The following is a 24,909-nucleotide window of genomic DNA, read 5'->3' on the forward strand; positions in this document are numbered from 1 at the left end:
ACATGCCATATGGATCACTTCTGTTACCAGAAGTTTCATACTTGAGGCATTTGTAGGAACAGTCACCAAATGTATTTTCTGCACTTCATCATCATTATCATCAAAAGTTTTGGGTTGGAAGGGGTCCTAAAGATTATGTAATTATCTGCCATGGGCAGGGACACCTTCACTAGACCAAGTTGCTCAGAGCCACATTAAGCCTGGTCTTGACCACTTCTAGGGATGGAGCATCCACAGCTTCCCTGAGAAGCCTGTGCCCCACCACCCTCACAGGAATGAACATCTATTCTAAACCAATTCTCTTTTTATTTTAAAGCCATTCCCCCTTGTCCTATCTCTACATGCCCCTGTAAAAAGTCCCTGTCCAGCTCTTTTGTAATCCCCTTTAGGTACTGGAAGGCTGATATAAGGTCTCCCTGGAGCCTTCTCTGCTCCAGGGTGAACAACCCCAGATCCCTCAGTGTCAAATGAGACTTTATTTTCTTCTCCTTACTCAAAATAAATACCTTCTTCCAAAGCAATCCTGTTGAAACTGGGCTGATGATAACTAGTAAGGCAAATCAAGATGTAACATCTTACTTACCCTGAGCAAAGGTACCATGTTTTGGCCCCACAGTAGCAGCACAATACACTTAGTTTAGAATTATAATTTGATTTCAGTTATCAGTCAGGGGTCAGGAGGTCCTGACCACTGCCACTGGTACTTCCCTTTGGTTTTATGCTGTCGTTTTTATATTCTTTGTTCTTACACAACTGCACACCTGAGTACACCAATACTCACAGAATGAGTTGGTAACATTCCACTAAAAAAATGTGTCATTTCTGGACAGTGCAAACAGTGGGCTTCTAGGATGGTTCTTCAAGTCCTGCTAGTCCAGTGTGGCACCCTGATGTGTTCAACACATTCAGTGAGCCCCAATATAATTATATAACACCATGGGAAAAAAACAGAATTGGAGCACTAAGGCAGTTATTTTTAAATACTGTTTATGTATTTGTTAGTGTTATTCCCATGTCCTTGGAATTCTCTGTGGAGCTCCCATCACCCAAAATGGTTCCAAAAGCCTTTCAGGACCCTCTGATGCTGCTGAACATAGCTAGGAAACCTCTCAGAGCTCTCTGCATTTTTGGCTGACAGAAAATATTCTCTGTTATTTTATGTTCCTATTCCCAGGAACAAATGCCAGAAACTGAATGCTCAAGACACAAAACAGAATTTACCCAATAACTGAATTTGAAGCCTTCCTGAGCAAAGAGGAAATAGACTGAATCAGCAGTCCTCTGAAATGAGTGAGAAAATGCGATGCCCTTTTAATGATATGTTCCATGCTTCTTTTACGTGAAAATTAAACAACACTGCTTGTCTGCACAGCATTCACATCACTGCTTTAGACAATATTTTTATAGCAGTTTTTCCTTTAAAATGAAAAACTAAATACCATTCAGTGAAGCTGAAAAATTAAAGTTCTTTCAATATGAAGTATCTCCTTTAATACCTGCCAAGCACTGGTATTTTTCCCCTTGGGTCTCAGTGGAGGTGGAATTAACACAGCTTCATCTGTTCTTTTCTTGGTAGTTCTCCTTTACTGGCAGTAACAGAACTCTGAGAATACAGGAGCTCTTCATTACTTTTGCCTTACTTCTACCAGGTGCAATGTCCATGGAGGCAGAATGTACTTCCACAGGGGAGTCATCCAAAAGTCTGTACAGCAAAGGACTCTGAGCCACAGCAAGCACAGCCAAAACAATCCCCAGGCTCTGTTAATCCATTCAAACATTCCCTCTGCTGGGTGCCTTTAAGGTAACCAAGCAGAAAATACCAACAGTTTTATCAAAAAAATTGTAACAATTCCATTAAGTTAAACACTTAAAATATAATTAATTTAGCATTCACTGGAAAGTGTTACACTAATACACGAAATCAGTCTGTGTTATATGTATGAGATCAGTTTTAGTATCATCCCTTTCTAAGCGAGGTTGTTCTGATAAGGAGAAGCTACTTGACAATTGAAATAATAGAATACTCCTTCTGGGGGGGTGGCATCAAAATGAGAATTTAAGCTGCAAAGAGCCCTAACACCAGTGGAAGGAGGGAACATAAGTGCATCCCCTGATCCACACCTGGTACCCATCCTGTAGCCCATGTCTCACAACCACTGAACTTCCCTGCTCAAACTGAGCCAGAACAGCACCACATGCCACGGTGCTGAGAGGGCCTACCCCATCACACAGAGAACAAAAAACAAGTCTGCCCTGCTTCAATTTCTTCCTTTAGCCATGGGGCATGACTTCAGTTCTGTTTTGGGATAGGCATATCTCCCTTCAACAGCAATGAATGAGGACTTTGAAGTTATCTCTGTTTGAGTATCTTTGCCCATTAAAATACCTGCTTAAGAAATTGATTTATTAACAGACTGTTTGCAAATTTTGGGTCATTCTTCAAACTCTTCCAAACACATCATAGGCCAAATATTTTTATGCTCTAAGCTTTTATTTTATGAATTTTCGGAGGCAGTTATCTTTGCAACCTGTCAATGTAAGCCATTTTTTTTTAAACACTTCAATATATTATCTGTACTGTCTAAAGCAGGATCCTTTTGACTTGCATCTTCATCAGAACAGACATTTTTAAAGCTACTAGTTCAACAGTTGAGGAGGGAAGTACAAGACCAAAGTACTGAGACATGACATGATCAAATCCTACCAACTCCAGTGTTGACAGCAATCCACTACAGCCACTCCACTGGAATATTCCTACAAAGATGCTGTCAGATAGACACAAATAAAATAGCTGAAATTGTTTTTATGAAGATCACACAATAACTACATAATAGCCCCTTCTAAGAAAGGGAAAAAAAGGATTAAATTGCTAAAGCGACAAAGAAAAAGAAAGATAATGTGAAAATGAAATATGTTTTCATTCCTGAGATGGTTGCACAAATGCTGCTCTTCCAGTGAGCCCATAGCAGAATGAGAATCATGATAGAAAAAGCTGCTGTCTAGTGTGAACAAGAAGATCGATTTCTGTTCTTAGAAAGAAAGAAAGAAAAAGAGTAAACCATAATATAAAGAACTCACAAGGCAGACAGAAATTACATTATTCAAAATGTTGGAAATGATATTTCAATATGCCTTCATCCAGGACCAAACTTTAAGATGTTCACATCTTTCTGAGGCGTTGAAGTACCAAATGTTTATTATTTGTTTGGAATCCACAAAGAGGAAAAATTTTATTTGTTTTTAAGAGGAAAATTATGTGTTAGGAATATCTTGCATGCCTGTCCTGTGTCTGTGGAAAAAGAACATTTAATTCTTTTCTCAGATACTCAGTCTAAGTCCTCACTTATAAAAGCCAAAGGTTAGTGACAGGAACAAATAATATAAATATTATTTTATGGGTTAAATTGTTTCACTCTCTTTAATCATGAAAATATGAGGGGGGTACTATATGCTTTTTTAAAGGAAATGTATCTTAGATGTTCTAGCTGGAAAGAATGTGAATATATATGGTTATAAAAGCCATATTCAAAAAAATGAAGAATGAAACAAACTACAAAATTTGGGGAATCCTCACAACAGCACATTACAAAGTTTTTTTTTCTTTGTGATTGCTCAGCACAGGCAGAAGCAGCTGGGCTCATCCCTGTGTTCCCTCTAAGTAGTACCTTTGTGTGTGTACCCTCAAGTGGCAAAGGAATATTCCCAGAGGAGCAAATCCAGTTACCCAGCCACTGGGTAACTGGCTAGGCTGTACACTTCAACTGTGACTCCATCCTCAACATTGTAAAGAATTGCAAAGGAAAGGCTCATCTGTCGCCGTTGAGCAGGACGGGAACGAAGACTCCAAGTTAGAAGGCAAAGAGAATGAACTGATTTATTTCAAATGTACCACTCTATATAGAGAGAACATCGAGAAGACTAATTTCATTGGTCTTAGAGTAAAAACATCTCACATCATTGGTGTGCAGTGAATGACACACGGTGACAGAACATATCTATAAACAATGTGAACAACAAGATAGAATGTAAATAATTCTCTAATCTTTCTCAACTGCTTTCCAGGCTTTCGCCTGGTTAGAAAACCCTTTTCTCTTTCTCTCTGAATGAGCTGAGAATATCCACACTCATCCTGAGTGAGTGCTCTGGCCTCCTCAGCCATTTCATCACTGCAAAACACAAGCTGAAACAATGATTAGCACTACTGGCATGGGCCACCTGCCTGACTATATGTGATCTTCTGCTACTGACACTGTCAGTCTCCAGTAAGACCCTGGAGTAGAGCAGGGTGAATATCACACATCCTTGGCAAGAGTAAAAGGCAGCAAAACGTTACCTAGTCAAACTTATCTCCAATACTTCTCAGAGATCATAGAAATACCTGGCTAGGTGTTAGCAAATCAGCACCTGCTTTGGAGTTCTGACTTTTACAAATCACTATTATCTCATTCTTTCATACTACTGCTAATTATTCCTAATGGAAAATCAGCTAAGTGTTATTTCATAGTCGTATAGCCGTTGATTAGAGTTTTATGACCTACAAGATCTACAATGTCTGATTCAGCTATATTTCCAGAATATAAATAGCTCAAATGCAGGTACAAGTCTCAGACAAAGTAATTTTCTGTTAACTGCCTATTCCATCTGGGTCCACAGCCCAGCAAAACATCAGCAAAGTTTTTGTTTCATAGAGAGTCTCAAAATTTCAGATCTTTGTTTCCATGGAAATAAAGCATGAAAAATTCACAACAAGATGCATGCCCAGTGAGCATGAATAAATTAATATTTAGAGACAAACCATGCTGTCAACTACAATTTAAATTCAAAAGACTAGATAATTATGAGATATGATTGGAGGAAACAAGCTAAGTAGTCAAAAACTGGTCCAAAACTACTAAGCTACACTCTAAACAGGAAGAGAATCCCATGGTCCCAATTTGAGGTTTGAAGACACAACTTAAGGTGGAGGAAGAAAGCGATAAGCTTCCTCTTTTGTGTGGGCTCTTTGGCCATGCAGGATAGTTCTGCAAGTGACCTGGGGTAACTCAGGCTTGCCTTCAGGCACGGAGCACATTCCAGGAGTAGGGTTGGCAGGAGGTTTGGCAACTGCTGGGTAGAAGTGGTCTTAAAACTGAACACTGACAATACAAGTAGTGCCACACTTGCATTCGCTGCAATAAACCCAATGTTTATGCTCAGAGGCACACCCAGCTGTTCTTACAGGCTCTGCCTTCCCACCCTTGCACTTGAGAGAGCTCCTGCACAAAGCCTGCTCAATCCATAAGGAGACACTCCAGCTTTTCACCTTCTTTCTAAGTCCATTCAGCCTCTGCAAAGAGACACATCAATAAAAGCTTAGCCTAACTTCAGCCAGTGTCAAGCTGGAGGTGCCAGGACAGGAAGGAGCAAGGCAAAGAGTGACTGAATGTGTCTGCTTTAATTCAACCATCCCAAGGAAAAGGAAAAGCTTTTTACTGACATCACACCCATTCAGATTAGATGCCATGAAAAGCACTGTCATTTAAGAACTCAGAAAAGCAAATGAGGAAAAGCATGAAAATGTATTGTGAATAGCCAACACTTAATTTTAGTCAGTGGAACAAAGTGGTAGGAAAAAATGCATTCCGGAAAATCAAACTGAGTTGTGGCTTAGTATTCCCATCTTGTAATGCAAAAAATAATTAAATGCATTTTGTTCCAGCTATGACATAGTGTAGTTTAGAAACCCATGCAAAAGTTTTGCAGCAAATAGAGAAGTATGGACATTTTCATGTCTGACCAGCTTCCTTATCAAAACTTCATACAAATCATAAGAAGGAAGAGTTTACCACAGAGTCACATTGTTTTAACAGCCACTTCACTTGACAAAACAAATTCCAAACAGCTTCTCTGTTTTTCAGCTAATGTAAATGATAAGGAAGTATTTTAACTTTAGATTGCTACACTTTTTCAGTCCTATCACTGAAAACATTTTTGAAATGGCATTTTCATTGGCCTGTCTTAAAGCAGAAATACTAACAATTCTGGGCTTGTTTCACAATGTTTTTAAAGTTCTACAATGCACAACTGTTTGTGAGATAAGAAAGTCATGTCATCTATTGTGTCTCATAACCCACCACAACCTCTAGAAGCAGTCAAGGCAGCCAATCCAATTCATCTTGAAAACCATCGAAGTCCACACACATTTTGACAAGCAAATGGGTGGCATAATAGCATTAGGAGAAACAGAAGACACAAATTTGATTCCAAGAGCTCCATGAGCCTGCAAAGCAACGGGAGTTTAGTGTCAAAAGCTGACTGATTGTGAATAAATCAGCTCTAGGAAAAAATTAGAATTCCTAGATCATAAGTGACAGATGTCCCTTATGCCGGAATGACTTTCAGGCCATTTCATTTTAATTTTATTAGGAGAAGAGGAAAAACAGCTACAGAGCAAAAGAAAAGCACAAGATTGTGTACAGTGGGTTTTAAATTAATCTGCTAGTGTCAGGACCGCTTGTCTCATTCAGTTGGTCCAGACTAAAAATACAGAAGGAGATAAAGAATATAAAAAGGGGGACAGCATACTTCCGGCACTTTAAAATCATTACTTTTTTACAGTTTCCAGTGATCAACACACTTGGGAAAACACACTGGGGAAGTGCTTTGCTGAAGCCAGGGGCAAGTAAGCTTCTTTGGCAGCTGTTTTACTCCATAATCAATGTTCACATCTGGCTGAAACTTGCCAGAGGGGGTCTCCTATTCACAGTTTCTAATAAACAGTAGACCTTATGTCCACAGGATGCCACAGAAGCTGACAGTATGAACTTCTCCTGGTTCAAAAGATGCTACAGAAAATGATGAAGGCTTGGTCCTGAGAGGGCTATCCCATGCCACATCTGGGATACCACTGCAAGAGGACATGCTTTCCTCCCATGAGAGCTAAAAGCAAGGAGAGTGTTTCACAAAAAGAAACACTGCAGGCTTGAACTTTGTCTTACCTCTTTCATAAAGGATTGTCTGTTGGTCTCTGTGAGAGTCAGAATGCTGGTCTGGATGGACTTCTCATCATCGAATCACTGAATATGCTGAGTTAGAAGGGACCCACAAGGATCATCAAAGGCCAGCTCCTGGCCCTGCACAGGATAGTCTCAAGAGTCACACCACATGCCTGAGAGTGTTGTCCAAACGCTTCTTGAACTCTGCCAGGCTGGTACTGTGACCACTTCCCTGGGGAGCCTGTTCCAGTGCCCAACCACCCTCTGGGTGAAGAACCTTTCCCCAGTATCCAACCTAAACCTCCCCGACATAGCTTCAAACCATTCATAAATCTGAATTATATGTGGCATTTGGAATTTTTTCCATGTCATTGCAAACAGCCCCCAGCCAGGTAATAAGTTACGTAGATTCCATGCATATACAGAAGGCTAATAATTATCTTTATTAAGAAACCCATTGCTCTTTTATATTCTAGTTTGCTACAGGTAGATTTAATTGGTCCTCCAATCCAAACACCATCACCATTGGCTAATTAAGAAACCACCCTCTGGTAAACAAATCTCCATAACACATTCCACATGTTCACAATACGAGGCGCAGCAGAGTTAAGACAGGAGTTGTTTCTCATTCTTTTCTCTGATCTTCTCACAGACTTTTCCCAGAATGATGCCTGGGAAAGTTGTGTTTCTCTCTGGTGCCAGAGAGCTGCTGCCACACTTCCAATATAAAAATTTCAGAGGATCATTTTTATCAAATTCAGTGTTTCGTATTTTAAATGTTGTATTGTAATTTGTAAGGTAAACTTTTTTCCTTAATTACTGAAAAGAATTTAACTCAGATATAAATAAAATAAAAGTAAAAAAAATAAAATAAAAGTAATTTTTTGCCAGAAGACATTTTGCTAAGTATTAACTGGGAAGTTATAATTTTAATAAAATATTCAAAGCAAATACAGTCCATCACAAAAAAAATGTCTGGACCCCTCCAGTAATGCAGTTTTAGGTGCCAGCTTTATTCTTAGATAATTTCTAAAGTGCTCAGAGGCCTAAGTCAAAGGCCAGTGAGTATCCTTACAAAAACTGATTTTATTGAAATGTGAAAAAGGGCTGTTAGTCTGAGCTGAATGGCGGCAATACAAGGAAAATACAGCTGCACAGCATATGGCAGGAAACCTGAAACCCAGTTTCAGAAATGTGGGCCCACAAACTGGTGGGCACCAAAAGTGCTGGCAGGGCTCATCCTGTCAATCCGTGCGCCAGGAGCGCGGGGTCTGGATTGAGGTCTCGGGGACAGCGGGTCCCTCCGAGGGCAGCCCCATCTCCTCTCAATCTGCCCAGGACTGATGGCTCACAAGGGGCACGTGAGGAGAACGTGCCAGAAGAGTGAAAGCAGGAGAGCCATTCCTTGTGCTCCCATTCAGCTAAAAATTGAAGCAGCTCCAGGCACCTCAGTGTACTGTCAAGGAGACGAGTATTTATATCATGTCACAGATGGCCTTGTTCATCGCTAGTCTGAAAATGACTGCACTCAGGATGTACCTGTTGGGAGCTTCCAGCCCCTGTCTGGTCAGGAAATGGTGGGGGGATTCCAACCTGCCCTGCAAGAACAACTCACTGCTGGGTTATCAGCTCCCTCCCATGCCAGCACCTTCACCTTAGTGGATGGGCTTGACATGGATTTCAAATACTCCATCACACGAGTTCAGATCAACCCTCTTAATTTAATTTCTTATCCCATATGACTCCACTAACATTCACTGAACTTCTGTGCAGTACAGTTGTATTAACCATGTGTGAAGCCATAAGAGCTCAATTCCAAATGGTTAACTGTGACAATAAATTTACTTTTTATTGTTGCAGTAAACAATTGCTCCCATAGAGAGGTATAGAATGAGTTTTGTTAGAGAGGTTAAACAACAAACATTGTGACCTTGTTATTTTGGGACAATAGCCAAAATTTGGAAAATCTGACTGGATGCTAGTGAAGGTCTCTGGTTAAACACATACACACACAAAAAAAGATTAGAATGAAGTGTGAAAAGCAACTTAATGTTTGAATAAGAAGTAGAGCAACAGGGCCCTTTAACATCTGGGAAGTACCATACCATAAGAAAAAAGCCAATAACAAGCAAATAGCTGCATGGGAAAACAGGAAACATGGTTTTGGAAATCATGTTTAAAGCTTGGTGTCCATGTTCTTCAGATGGGGATTTTGGTTTTTTTTGTTTTTTTTTTTTTTTGCTTAGTCCCTAGAACAATGGGATCCTGTAAAGGCTGTGACCTCCAAGGAATAGCTGGTGATATACCACATTAACAAAATTTTGCTGAGATATTAATGCATGAGGCTGTGCTTCTGCAAAAGTGCACATACAGATCTGCAGGAAGTGCTATCAATCCCAGACCTCACAGGCCTTGTATCAGAAATTTAGGATAGTATTATTTATTCCAATGATTCAAATACCAGTAAATTGAAACACACAAATGAGTCTTTAAATAAACTGAACAAGCACTAAACACCCTGAAAGCTAGGACAGGTGGGGTTTTTTTGGGTTTTTTTTTGTTTGTTTGTTTTTGGTTTTGTTTTGTTTTGTTTTTGGTTTTTGGGGTTTTTGTTTTTTTTTTTTGTTTTGTTTTTTTTTGCTTGTAGGTGTTTAGTTAGGGAAAGATAATGATTTGTGACTTACTTTCATTTGAACACAGAGTTGGTGTCAGAACTAAATGAAAACTGTTTTCATGTTCTGTCTTTCTCACTGCCAGTCTGAAAAAATATATGATTTATGCATTGAAATGAAAATAAACATCTTTTGAAGAGAGGCTGGAACAGCCTCTGTTCATTGCAAAGCCTTTGAATTTTTTGTTTTTTCAATGCAATAAGACATGTGAACAGGTTCAAAACTGCAGTAGAGCTGTCTGGGTCACATGCCTATAGCTGCCATTGAAGGCAACCAAGCCTGAAAAGTGTCAGGTGTTGCAGAGTCAGATTTATTTTAAAAAAAAAAAAGATAAATAGCTCTAAGTGGGATGTGATTCCACTATGATCTGAATAGAGGTGTATGACAGAGAAATAGGGAAATGTCTAAGTCAGTTACTGGCAAATTTTAAGCCAGGTCATACTAACAGCCATTGATCTACCTGCCTAATATTCAACTTCCAAACAAGTGCTGGCAAATTGAAAAGAATTCCAAAATGAGTGACATGAGCTATGGGAAAATAATACAGCACGCAGTTCCCAAGGCCCAGTCTACTTTTTTTATCCATAAAGGACTTTTATGCATAATGACATGACATAAACTGTATTGCTATGTCCCTCCTCCCAAAATCTGTGAAAGCAAGTCAACCACAGCCTGTGAATCTGTGCAACTTCTTTATTTTTTTAAAAAAGGGAATATCTAGCAAAATGCATCATATACGGAGCTTTTCTTAACTATTCACAAGCAAAAAAAAAAAATTTGAAAGTGCTTATCAAATGGATGAGACAGAAAAAAATACCTCTTCAGATAAACTGATGTCCTCAAATTAATTCCCATGCCTGCAGTACAACAGCTCCCCTGCACCTCACCATCACATCACCCTTTTGCCTCTCATTCACACCTTACTCTTCAAGATACAAATTTTCTCCTAACTGCTGGCATGCAAAGGATATCCTTTGCTTCTATCCCCTTCCACCTGCTTCTCTGATATTAGCACTGCCTAATCTAAAATCCTGCTTACTGCAAGCCCCACTCCTGCCACTTCTCCTAAGAGCAAGCCACAAGCATATGAAACCTGTCCAGGTAAGAGAACATTTTGTGTGTTTAACCTAAGTAGAGAAAAAGGCTTTGAAAGCTTGCTTCCCCCACCTAAGCCTTCTTCCTCTTCAGAGTGATTTACAGCAGATTCATGAAGAGCAAGCAGAAGGCAGCCAAAGGGCTGTGACTGTCTTGGGAGAGGGGAAAGTTTCTGAGAGGGACAGGTGCGTTCTGCCAGAAGTGTCATGAAACCAGACCCTTTCAAAGGAGAAACAAGTGTGTCATAAGGTAGCTCAGAGCCAACCCCTCCAATCCTTTCACACCTCATTTCCTTCTTGTAATTAAAAGCTAGAGTGATGCTGAGGACAGAGTCTGAAAAATAAACTGCCTTTTGGTTTTAAGTTGAATTACATCAACTAATACAAAATGAAAAGCACCAGTTTGTTTCTCTTGGGGGAACACATTATTTCCAGAGGAAAATGCACCGGACATATGCATTTTGGTGCCAAAGTATAGTACTAAAAAGGAGCTGGAAACACTGCTGCTGTAAGAGGTAACTATGTTTTGAATTATCATAGAATCATAGAACCATAGAATGGTTGGGTTGGAAGGGACCTTAAAGATCATCCAGGTCCTCTTAGGGCAGCAGTATTTCCAAGGCACCCATATACAGACTTTCAAGCCTTTGAGCAAGTTTTAATGTTAGCATTAAGTACAAGTACTTTGGTGCATAAAACCCAGAACCCTACTTCATACAAAAAAACCTTTCCTGTAATTCAAGTATAGGCTTTGAGACAAATTTCATCCAACCACTGGAGAACTCCACACTAAAGACATGTTCTCAGTTTACTCAGCTGAATGCACTGAACTCAACACAGGGCTCACTGGTTAAGGTAGCTCTCTTCTAAAACATGGAGGAAGGAGGCAGTGTAAAAGGACAAGTGCCTGTTTGAATGACTGGGACACAATAAAACTGGCTTAAATGATACTCAGTACCACTTACAGCTCTGGTTTTCTTGAGTGCAGGGTGAGAGGCAAGAAGAAACCTATAGGAAAGAAGCATTCCAAAACAGGGAAATAAGATATAGTAAAGTAGCAATGAGAACCCTGCTGTGAGAAACTTTCAGAATAAATACTTCAAGCTAGGCCCGAGTAAATGGCTTAAAAACTATTCTTATCATAATATAGCTGGAGTGAAATTAAGGATAAGATACAGGTATTTTGTAAAATTCCTCACCCTTTTATTCAAGCTGTACTATTCGACCCCACTGTGCAGAATTTTCTGAATGGAAATGTCATGATTTGCTACAACTTCACAGGCAAAGCTGATAAATAATCTAGGAAAATATTCACTTGGCTGGGGAATATCACTTAGCCCTTGTTTGCAAGGCGTGAGTGGGCTTTCCAGAGTACACAGGACTTGAGCTGCTTTTCTCTGAGCAAAAATCCTCTCCCACCACACACATATAAACACATCCACCTCCAAATCAATATTCTTACCTTATCTTTACTTTCAGAATCAGAATCCTCAAGTTTGGTCCGAATGACAAAGGGTGTAGATAACCTCAGGAGAACTCGTTCAAATGTGGCACTGATTTTAGGAGAGACTATGTCAAAGCACTCTTGGAATTGCAGCGTTTTATGAGTGTCACATCTGAGCTGCTTCCTAAGACCTTCTCCGAGCTGGAGAACCAGCATGTTTGGATCAAACATCAGGTGAAAGGGGAAAGCTCTGCAGAAGGTGCTGATACTAATCCTCAGGTCTAAGGGGGAGTGGGAAGTTCCTGGTGGAAGTGTTTTTGTGGTATTTGCATTTTCATGTTCTTTGATAAGGAAAGTCAAACAACTGCAGTTACCTGGGTTTGTCCCCTCTGAACACAACTTATCATTTGTGACCTGTTCTACTTCTACTTCCAAGCGGTAAATCTTCTTTGCTGCTGCTTTTATCATTCCTGTCATTGCAAATCCCACAATCTGATGTGGGTGAAAATAATGAAGCATGAGATTGCCTTCAGGGAGTTCTTTGCATAGGAAAGAAGGAGATTCCAGGGTGGCCTGTCTTCCAAATGAAGTTCTAATATGCTCCAGCAAAGCATCAAAGCCATTGAAGAAGTCTTGAAGGGTCCCACCTACAGCTCGAAGAACTCTTTCATTCTCATCAAAGCAGATATTGAAGAATTCCTCCCCAAACTTTTCTTGCATTTCCTCAAACTTCAGACCTATAGGACAATGAGACACTGATATCAACAACATAGCATTGTTACTGTGTCACATTTTCCCTTTTTGCCTCTATTTGCCCAGGTTTTTCCCAAACAGTGAGAGCAGCTTTTTCATTAGACACCTATCCATAGGTTTCTGTGGTGGTTGGGAATGGAATAACCATTGAAGTATTTTCTTTAAGTCCTCATTGTTTCAGCTTGCTGTCCCAGCCAGTTATTAGTGTGCCTGTTTCCTTTTCCTCACTGGCAGCCAGCCTCCATTGCAATTTCCCAGTTACAAAATTAATCAGGTGTTTGTATTGTTTTAAGATGTAACAGAATAAAAGGAAGTATTTATCAGCTGTCAGTGAATTATAAATATCCAGAGTTTTCAAAGGAAATTAATCTGGGAATTAACACCATAGTTTCTTCACTACATTGAAATCATATAGAATTACCTGTCAGTCAACTAGTGAAACACCTTAACATTTCTCTTGAATTTGAACAGAAATGAAGAGCAGTTATTTCTTTCCTGAGAGCACAACAGGCCCTTTATTTTAATGGGTATTCAGCCTGCTTTATAACACTGGTAATATCCCAGCAGATCACTGAACTTCTCATTGTTTAGACTGCTTCTAGGCTTTCAATTTGGAAAGAACACAGTGGTTAGTAACTTTTATACCTGAGGTATAACAGGGGACAGAAGTCATGTTGTTTGCAGACAATAACCTTTTATAATCTCAAGGCAGTGTCTGAACTGCCGGTGTACACAGGCACAGTTTACACAAATCAATATTCACAAGGGATTTCAATGTTCCCCAGCTTTACAGTCTGCAATGATATATGATTAATAGCAAATTAAAATGCATAAAATTACACATATAAATATGACAACATAAGTACACGACAAAGCATATTTTATAAAAGAAGTAATAGCTATAATTTGGGAAAGTTCATTCAAATGCTATTACTCATAAAGAAATTTGGTCACCAAACTAGGTTATTACAAAAATATTCCCAGGATCTTTTATGACCACAGATGGTCAGCTCTGCAGCTAAGCCAAAAGAAAGTACCTCTGGTACACAATGCCCCCTAATATCCTGACTCAGAAGACTGTGTGCCAATTCCTGACTCATTACCATTACGCCTGCATAACATAGTATTGTAATATCTTACCAAAAAATACTCACTATAACCTAAAAAGAATTAAATTCTAACTCATACCAATAATGTCATAACTGGATATTAATAGCAAATAGCTAAGAAATCATCATATTCATATGTATACACAAACAGATCTTCATACTTTTAAATCTCCTTGTTCTGTATAGTGAAGTATGAGCAACTTTAGGAGTCTGTGTGTAAAAGTGAGCAGTCTAGCAGGGGCACCCAAGGCTGTAAGATTGCAGAGGGGAACAGGACAGTATCAGAAACCCCTGGGATATTCATCCAAATGGCCAAATACATCCCACAAAGACACTCAAAAGACAGCACAGGTGAACTGCCTTGAAAATGTATTATACAAATACAGTGGAGCAGCTGCCCTGGCGCCACTGACTGCAAATGAGGTTTGCAGAACTGATCACTCCTGGACTGTGCTGCTGCGTATACAAACCTCGCCTCATTATCACTGCTGGGAACTCTATCTCAGTATTTGGCCTGAGGTTTTGCTAATTGTCTTAGACTGGTCTTGTTGTCCACCATGGAGAACTGGCTGTTCAGGCTGGATGTAACATACTGACCCCAACAACATGAATTATTACCATTAAATTCAGGTAAATGACCTGGCTCGAGGACATGCCAATACTTTTAAAAACGTTTGAGTTTTGAATTGAGTTACACACAGTACCAGCAGAAAATCAGATTAGCTCTAATAGAAAAATGGATATGACCAAACTCAACCAAACTGCTGGTCTATGTTAGTCATGAATTTTCTCTACAAGAACAGACACTATGATATACTAAGGAAATTAAACTAAGTCAAGCAACCTTCAGAACCAAAAATCATAATGTTCCTATAAACAAAGTTTCTTCCTTAGCCTTACCAAGACAATAATTTTTGCATGAAGAATGATGTTTATCTTTGAATTAAAAATATTTATTTAATAAATTCCTTGTTACACAAACACACACAGACTAAATTTTTCTGTATTTCTCTGCAAAGCTATTGGCTTCAGTGGTGTCTTTGTGTAAAGTTGCACAAAATATTCAATATGTATTTTTACTGAATTATTCCTGCCTCTCTTACTGAAAAAAATTATGAACAGATGCTCACCTAGCACTAATTCTGTATATACTTCAGTATAACCTTTTCACTTGCTACCATATAAATGATGCTAATCTTCTGCAAATCTTCTGTAGATTTTCTCCCTACCCATATTTCTACACATAGCTGTTGTGGTTTAATCCCAGCTGGCAAGTAAACACCACACAGCCACTTGCTCAGTCCCCTACCCCAGTGGAATGGGGAGGAGAATCAGAAGTAAAACTTGTAGCTTGAGATAAGAACAGTTTAATAATTGAAACAAAAGGAAAATATAATAATAATAATATTAGTAATAATGACGATAAAAGAAAAAAATAAAAACCCACACTGTAAGACAAGTGATGCCCAATGCAATTGCTCACCACCAATGCCAGTCCCTGTCCTCGGTCAGGTCACTCCCCCAGTTTATAAACTGGGTGTGACATTCTAATGGTGTGGAATGTCCCTTTGGCCAGTTTGGGTCTCAGCTGTTCTCCCTCCCAGCTTCCTTGTGCCCGTCCTCATTGGCAGAGCATGAGACACAAAAAACGTCCTTGGCTTAGGATAAACACTACTTAGCAACAACCAAAACATCAGTATGTTATCAACATAATTCTCATACTGAATCCAAAACACAGCAAAGTACCAGCTACTGAGGAGAAATTAACTCTATCCCAGATAAATCCAGGACAATACCAGACTGGGAGATAGTTTTATTACAAGTAGGAAAACCTTCATGCTAAAAAAAAGAATCCCATAACTCATTGTCTCTATAGAGCATATTTTATTACATTTAGAGTTTTCCACGGGCTAGTTGTTGTCTTTAAATATTACATTCGGTATGATTTCCAATTTCAACATATATAGTACTTCCTGTTTTTTTCTTTTATGCTGAGAAAATACAAACAAAATCAAAATAATCTTCTTACAACCCTCAGATTTTGCATCTACATAAAAAGTCCAATCTTTTCAAACTCATCTCACATTCAATTGTTGAACAATTGTTTTTCTGTTTGATTTTGCAGTGGAATAATTCAAATTGAATACGGCATTGAAAATGTGAATCAATTTCTGTTCATCAAAACTGACAATTTGCTATTCCATCCTTAAAAACCAGCGTCTCCATTCCTTCTTTTTCACTGTGGACCTCTAAGCAAAATCTTCATTCAACTTCCCAGGAAAAAAGAAATAGATTTGACATCTGTATGAGGGCCCAGCCCTTCCAAATGCAGAGGTCACTCTACCCCCGTATCACCTCATGTATGACCCTAATATGGCTTCCTAAAGAGCACTGCCTTGCAATTAATACGGAAGAAAAGGCCTTCCTTGGTTTCACCAAGACACTCCACTAAACGGTAGTAATACAACATAAAACCAAAAATCATCCCAACACTCTCTGCTGCTCCCCAACTGAAGTAACTCGTAATTTTGAGATTCTGCTCTTTACAAACCTTCTACTAATATAGAGAATGAAGTCCTAAAAATGCATTCGTCTCAATTTGTTTTCCTCCTGGAGAGGAATCTACTGTGTTCCTACTACTTAAATCGATGTCAGGAGGACAAATCACATCTTAACTTTAATGTTTTTTTCTTAGTAGTTTCTTTTCTCTGCTTTTTCTTACAATGTCACTTTTATTCTAGTCCATATTGGAAAGAAATTAAATATGCACATTGGAAATTGAGGCAAAGCAACCACAGAATGGAAATATTGCTACAGACCTCCACTAAAAAGCACTTTTGGATCTGTGAAAAATTATTATCCTTTCAAAATATGTCTCAAAGACATTAAGAGAAGGGATCCTATATTTGGTATCCAGATCCAAAATTACCAAAGTCTTTAAGCACAGGTTCAAAGTACAAATTAAGTATTTCACTGAACTGAAGCAGAAATAGATTACTTCATCCTGTTATAACAGGCTAGCAAAAGGTTTTCACTTTCTTTTCAGTAGTTACTGTAAACTTAAAACACACTACAAAATGTCAAGGAATTAATACAATATTTTTAAGTATTTTGTACATTATGAAGTGGAGAAATTAGGTAAGAATCTGTTCCCATAAGGAAAATTGCAAATCATAAGCTCTTGAGAAGCAATCAGAAGATAAAAAATCTGATGTGATAAAAAAAATATGATGTGATGTGATGTGATGTGATGTGATGTGATGTGATGTGATAAAAAAAATCAATGTAATTCATTAACTGGTACAGCATGCAGAAACAGTTACAAGCCATCCAGTTTTTCCTAAAAGCAAATAATGAAGACAATGGCTGCAGAGTGGCCAGCATCTGACTCATTTGGCATTGAAAAGTATTTTTTTTTTCTGAGATACCATTCAGAATCTGTAAATATCAAACCTTAAGGGGCTGGAACAATTAAATATGCAATTCCAGACCTCATACTGTGAACAGAAGCAGAATTTGCCACCTTCAGTTATAGCAAGTGTCTCTTAAATGTTTTTGGATTATCAAATTTTTGGCATCAGTAACATGTTTTCCTTAAACAGACCTGTGGACAGAAAGACAGGTGGCAGTCCAGAATTCCAAAGAATTATTTCAGATGGTAAGGAAAGCAACATTTAGTCTCTGAATAAAAAAGGTTTTCTTGTGTACAGACTACTGCTGAAGATACGGTAGATGAATAATTTGGCTTGTAAGTGAGCTTAGTACTAGCATCTGATTACTGTATAAATTACTTAGATTTCACTTCATTATGATAGTGAATTTCTATCATCCTGGGAATCCAGATAGCATTTTTATATTACCTTTTTGGTGGTTTTTATATAAATACAGTAACATCATTTTATGCCTTTACACATGGTTGTGACACAACTGAATAATCTATACAACACTTCTCTTACAGTGACATGCAGGGCCTGCATATCTTTCAAGATTTCACAGAATATAAATGAGAACTACTGTTAAAAAAAGAATTCCTGACACTTTTTTACCTATAATATTTCTTTTATCCACTTTTAATGAGGTGGTTTCTTTCCTTGTCCTCTGCCCAGTGATAGAAATACCATTGTAATTACTGCCTCTTGGTGAGGAGCTGATCGCCAGTTCTCAACAAAAATATAAAAGATTCTGCTTAAAACTGTTGACACAGGAAGCTCACATGAGATATTAAGAACAGGCAGCAGAAGGGGTTTTTGCCCCCATACAATGCTCTCAGTAGCAGCCAATTCTGCAAGCAAAGCCAAGATACATGAAGCAATCATGATTTTATGTCCCTCACCACAACCTGGGAGGCTTACTTCTTATATTTGCTCAGGGTTCATTACATGAAAACTGCAGTCACTAGATGAGTAGTTCCTAAAAATTAGGCAGACCAGGTTTGTTTCATGCTAAATCTAGAGATTAAACAGTAATAAGGATTTTTTTAATTTGCTTTTTTTTTTCATTAAAATAAATATATGTGTCTTTGAATTAACATAGGGAGCAGAACTGCACTTCCTGGAGCAAATAAAATTGCAATGAAATCCAAAAACTCTTCCCATGAAATGCAAAATCATCTCTCATAACTCCTCACATATATAAAGGGCTCAATTCATCTGACTAAATATAGAAATATAGGAAGACTTCTTGAGTCTTCATAAGGCATCCAAGAGATCTACAAAAGAACCAACAGACAGTTACTATATCTGTCAAGATGAGGGACCTAAAGGAGACCTACACATTTCTGAAGGTTTGACAGAGGCCACAAGATACCTCACAGCACCTCAGATAATGACAAACACCTACATTTAGTCAATGAATCATGGCCAGAATATGTTCTTTATAAATAGACTTCCACAAGATGCTATTGTACATCATAATTCCAAACTGCTCATTATCTCCTGGAAGTTCATCTGCTTTCTAACAATAAATAGCTCTGATTTGAGAAGAGTGGGATGTCGAAGGCCATTTGGTATAAACATTTGTCCTTTTCTAACTGAGATGTACGCATCTCAGTTTAGAAATCACATGAACTAAGTGCTTTTTGTTTAGATTACTTTTGTGTTGCCAGTGCACTGTAACATCTGCTAAACAACAGGAGCCCCGTGTGTATAGCTTAGACCCCCCAGGATAAAGTTTTATTAGAATCCATTAGTATTGTCAATCCTCTGGGCCATGTAACATTTCCTTTTACGCCATTTGTAAACCAACAACTTTAATTATAAATCAGGCCGTGTATCCTAAATTAGTTGCATCCTAATGTCTAACCGCAGTTCTTAGTGCAAAGGGAAGTTCTAAAAATGCATATACTTTCAATATCTAAGCACTTACAGTTCTCACACACCTCCCAGGCAGTCAGTCTACCAAACCTTTGTTTTCCTTTTCCAAACACTACACTTGGTCTAATCTCATGGTAGGCTAAGATCTGTCCTGGCACCTCCTTTTCAATTATTTCCTGCCTCTTCAAATATAATATTTCTCAGCAGTTTTTTAATAGTTACCAGGATGATCCCAAATATATTCCTATCTAACAACAGAGGATCATAGAAGCATAGAATATTCTGAGTTGGAAGGGACCTACAAGGATCATCAAAATCCAACTCCTGGCCCTGCACAAGACATCCCCAAGAATCACACCATGTAACTGAAAACACAGTCCTAGAGCTTCTTGAATTCTGTCAGGTTTGATGCTGTGGCCACTTCCCAAGCGCTCAGCAGTGAAGCAGCAAAAATTGAACAGCCTTCACCTCAGTGAAGCTCTCAGCCACCCTCTGGGTGAATAACCTTTTCCTAATATCCAGCCTAAACTTGCCCTGACACAGCTTCATGCCATTGCCTCATATAAGAGCTAAGATTTTCTTAGTTTCATAAAGGAAACACAGATCTTTAACTGTGACAAATGTACAGAGAACAAATGACTTTTATAGAATTATGCCCTTTGTACTAAATGAAGGATCAGGCCTTCATTTATATTTAGTTATATTTAGTTATATTTAGGCATGAAGTGATTTGCCCTATATAAAGCAGCCTGCAGCACGTTCTCTTTGGTAGTGACAAGCAAATGTCACCCAGAGCAAGAACTCTCTAAAACCTTAACACTAACAATGGCCACCTCCTCCTTGGTGACGTGGGGAAGCAGAATCCAGAAACAAGATTTATCTCCCTGACAGGACAGGGCTCTGGGCCAGGATTCCATACAGCTTATCACCAAGGTATTAGGGAATCCCTAGGGAATTGCCATTGCGCCTTATCATCCTCCAAAGAGAAGGTGCCCAGACAGATAGAAAGACAAGCAAATTCCTCACACCACTCTCTGAAGCAAAACCAAAAGAAAGAGCACTGTTATCCCTCAAGTTACAAAAGCCTAATAGGAAAAATTCTTGCAATACACTGGAGTCCACATGCAGAGCTGACTTAGCCATTGATATGTGCGGTGCATTTTTAAGGAAAATGAAGTAATTGTAGTAAAATTTTAGGAGCCAAATTTTTATGAGACAAAAAATAATTCTGTTGTATAAATTATTTGCTTGAATTTAAAAAGTGGAGGAGAATTTTTTTCTGTACCTTAAGCAATGGAAAGTCAGATAGGTAAAATTACTTCTCCAGGCTGTTTTTCTGAAACCATGATCTAATACAAGTGCATTTGTAACTTCAGTCTGTGTGATCAAGTGTAATTTATAGAGTGTATCTAACATGGTGCTGCAGTACATGCAATTCAGATACTGCAGTTTAAAATACACAAATGGGCTTTCAAAGACAGCACTTCTTCCATGTCGTTAGAGACTGGGTATGAAAAGTTACTGCTGCTTTGCAGATTTTGCACAACAGCTCTTTCTATATGACTTTACAAATTTAGGTTACTTTTCATGAGTTTTACTATCAAAGTGATGACAGATTACACAGTTCCTCAGCAAGATGCCAAGAAGCTCCAAAGGAAATACTGATGCCACTTAAAAGATAGGTAAGTGCCTTAGTGAAGCTCCCTTTCTTTTCTTTCCCTGTGAAAGACTGAAGAGTGAAAAATAGTTCACATTCACAAAGGCTACATTAATTGTTTGCAGTGTCTGAAAAGAGTGTTTGGAGGAGGGGAGGTGAAGGTTGTACAATTTTTATCTGACTCGTGCATTTGGGATGTGAGAAATATCATGTGATATATTGGAAGTACTGAGTGGGGTTCAAAAAGGAAAATTGGTCATTTCTGTACTGCTTTGTAAAGCTCAGTAGCACAGACCTTCTTTGAATACCTGCCAAAAAAATAAACAGGAGATAGGTCATGAAGGCTTTATGTCTCCGAATAAATCCCTTGCAATTGCAGTTACAAAACAACAAAAAAAGTTTTCATCCGTAATTTCCTGTTGCCGAAGTTTTAATTTGCAGTACATGAAGGTCTTCTGCTTTATTCTGGAAGCATTTAAGTAAAAATGCACACTCTAATCTTACTTGAAATCAAATTACTTTAAATCATGAGGACAAAAGCAGTCCCAAATGAGATTTGCTGTCATTGCTCAAAATGCTGAATGTACAAAGGGTATGAAAATGTCTTTACTTCAAGAAGGTTGAAATCTGAATAGCACTGACATATGGTTTAAAAGATTTAAAAAATCCTGTTATCTCCATTATACAGATGGGAAATTGAGGCACAGAAAGAATAAAAACTTGCCCAAGGTCAAATAAGAAATTTCTTCAGATACAACTTTTCTCTCTAACATACCTCAGTATAAGTTTATAGTCACCTAAGAAACAAATGTGGTAGTAATCCACATAACATACTTCATCATGGACATTTTTCTCTTATTATTATTTCTAAAATAGCTTCAAACCAACACTGTCAATCTCCTCTGAACACAGTTTAGTGGTGTACTTGGCAGTGCTGCATTAACAATTGGACTTGATGATCTTAAAGATCTTTTTCAACCTAAAGGATTCTCTGTTTCTATATGCTTATGAAGGACACTGTAAAAGTATGCATGCACCAATGAATGACAGTAGAGTCCATCATGAAGCTGTCTGGAGTATTTTTGAAAGGAGCAGAAGTTAAAATAAAAACTCAAGCCTCAGGAGTTGTCATTGTAAAGGAAAACTGTGGGATTGATCTGGTACCACACATGGTTTACAGCATGTGAACATGATGGATATGGGTTCCTTTAAGTACAGTGGTTTAAAACAGGGAGACTTCTATTGGTGTCTAGACTTGTAGCAGAACAGCTCAGCAAGGAGACAAGGAGAATCAGGTCCTTGTGCTCCAGGAAGATGGTGACACACTTTAGTGCTGACTTGACAGGAGGAAAATTGCAGCATTCATACATGATAAATCACATGCACCGAGCTGAGTGAACAGCTTGCAGTCAGCACTTCCCTGTGAGCAGTGTAAGCACCAGGACCACAGTATGAAGCATCTGCTCACAGTCTTCCAAGCTTACCAATGATCTCAGCATTTGCACTCTTCTGACGAATAAGGAATGCCAAATGACTTTTTTAGAGGTGGTTAAAAGATTGGAAGAGGTGAATCATGTTGGCAGTATCTAAGGTCAGAGAGCAGGAAGATGCTTCCAAGCATCTTTAAGGAAACATTTTCTTCCAACCCTAGACAGAAACTGCCTCTTACTGCTCATATAAATAAACTAAGAGCCAGATTTGGTTCAACAGTTTCTGTAGCCTTCATCACAGTCAGATTCATGCTTGCCCCCTGCCTTAGCAATGCCAGTTGCTCCAGGTACACACCCCAGTGGTTACATCCCTCTTTCACACAGGCGGCTCTTACCAGTCCTTATTCAACAAGAAAAATAACTGTGTATGTGAGAATTAATTACACAACCTTCATTATTTTTTTCCCTGTTGTGAGAGGAGCTACAATTAAAATAAAGAAGCTGGGTTTACTGCTCATTCCCTTATGTTCTTATCCCAGACAGGGAGAAGGATTGCTTTTAAATTATCTCAGTGTTTTGCTCATACTAAAATGGGATTTTGCTAAGAACTCTTTCTTTAAGAGGTGAACTTGTCCAAGAAAAAGTCTCTGCAACCTAATTTTCAACAAAGCCCACTTTAATAGTTCCCCAAGATAGTAATGCTTAGATGTTATCCCTCTATTTTGGTCCCAATCTGCCCCTAATAAACATCCATTGTGAGGATACCACTGAAGAAACAGGTTGCACATTACTCAGCCATGCTGAGGTACTAGGACTAACGCACTGCTTTAAAAGCACTTTGAGGGTGAAAAGTCATTCATAACTGTTTCTTAGAACACATACTTTGTGTCATAGTGAAATAAGTACTGAATGTCTAGTCTGGCTTTTTATAATATTATTATGCACCTGATAACATTAAGTCTTTGCTTTACATGAGTGCTGCCTTATCACTCATAGCATTTGTTTTAGAGAGCTAGCATGCAAATATTTTAAGATTAAAAAAAAAAAGGTAACTAACACTGGACACATTTAGAATTTGATTTGTTCTAAATTCTCTCCATGGCCACACATGCAAAATACAAAATGCCACCTTTTTCTAGCAGCAGTTAAAGGCACACAGAACATCCCTGACAGCACCCAGCATTTTACAGAGTAAGGCACTGGACAGCAATAAAAAACCCCAAAACATTTTGAATGTCAGTGAAACACAGTCATCTCTAAACTAGATCATGTTTGCTGTTTCACAGAGTACACCAAGTCTGTTTAACAGTTTGCAATAGAAAAGACAGATACATAATGCATATCCTCCAAAAGTATTTTAAGTCAGCAGGATACAATGGCAAAGACCAGAACGTGAGCAGACTACCACCTCACCATATTCCCCTGACATGGAAAGTTAAAACTTATCTTCAGTTATTATACACAGTCAGATGTGAGTGTTGTGCTTCTTGACAAAGAAAATCTAAGTTTTCAGAACGTTTCATGTCTCAGGCATACCCTGCTGCTGTTTCTCCAGCCCTCTATCCACCAGGCCCACAGATGATAAAAGTGTCTGTTGTTCTGCAGAACCCCTATAAAAACACTAGAGATAATTCCAAGGCCTGCACAGAAGCAAGTCCACTTGCCAAAAGCCTTTGAAACTTCTCAGATCACTGGGTATTGCACAATACACATTCACTGCCTCCACCAACAATCACGTCTGGATTCTTTTAAAGGCTCAAAGTGTATGTAGAAAAGGAGACAAATGTAGTAACAGTGCACTGGTATATTGCTGCCTATATTCTAAATTTCTGTGGTTGGAGCAAAAATTTCTGGTTTCATTGTTGGCATTAGGATGGTCAGTAAACTTTCCTTCCAACTAAAGGAAACAAATTCCTTTGAAAAAACACATACCAAGCACATTAGCCGTACACTGGAGAATTCCTGAGACATCTTCAGTTTCTTCATTGCCAGAGCAGTCTGTATAGGAGCATCTGTTTGATATATTGTGAAAATTCTTCTCTGCATCTCTGTAACTACAGAAAAAAAAAAAAGTTACAAGAACTCCTTATACAAATGCAAAGTCAACAAATGTCTTTCAGAAGTGGTGGCAAAGGATTAAGGATTAATTGCCCCATGACAGGCAATTTCAAGATTCAGCTGGACAGAGTGCTGAGTCATCTTGTCTAGACCATGCTTCTGTCAAGAAAGGTTGGACAAGATGAGCTTTGAGGTCCCTTCCCAACCTGATATTCTATGACTGAAAAAGATTCACTATTCTCTTTTTATAAGAAACAGTTCATTAAGCAGTCATCGTCTGATGGGATTGTACAAAAGCAGGACTGCACAGCAGTTTAATATTTACATCCAGATTATGTAGTGCTATTCCAAAGCATCTCTAAGAATTTGAGAGAAAAAATTAAAAATGAAATTAAAAGCTTATCAT

At 38.5% G+C, this 24,909-nt stretch overlaps 1 protein-coding gene across 1 annotated transcript in view; it reads right to left on the reverse strand.

Annotated features, from left to right (window-relative positions):
• GUCY1A2 (guanylate cyclase 1 soluble subunit alpha 2) overlaps positions 1 to 24,909 on the reverse strand; it is a 134,892-nt gene that overhangs the window by 93,999 nt on the left and 15,984 nt on the right. Inside the window, exons 3-4 of the mRNA XM_053970729.1 lie at positions 24,378 to 24,499; positions 12,203 to 12,921 (exon numbers count right to left, since the gene is read on the reverse strand). Coding sequence (XP_053826704.1) covers positions 12,203 to 12,921; positions 24,378 to 24,499 — 841 coding nt within the window. The remainder of the gene's footprint in view (positions 1 to 12,202; positions 12,922 to 24,377; positions 24,500 to 24,909) is intronic.

Source organism: Vidua macroura, chromosome 2 (assembly GCF_024509145.1).
Source record: "Vidua macroura isolate BioBank_ID:100142 chromosome 2, ASM2450914v1, whole genome shotgun sequence".
NCBI lineage: Eukaryota > Metazoa > Chordata > Aves > Passeriformes > Viduidae > Vidua > Vidua macroura.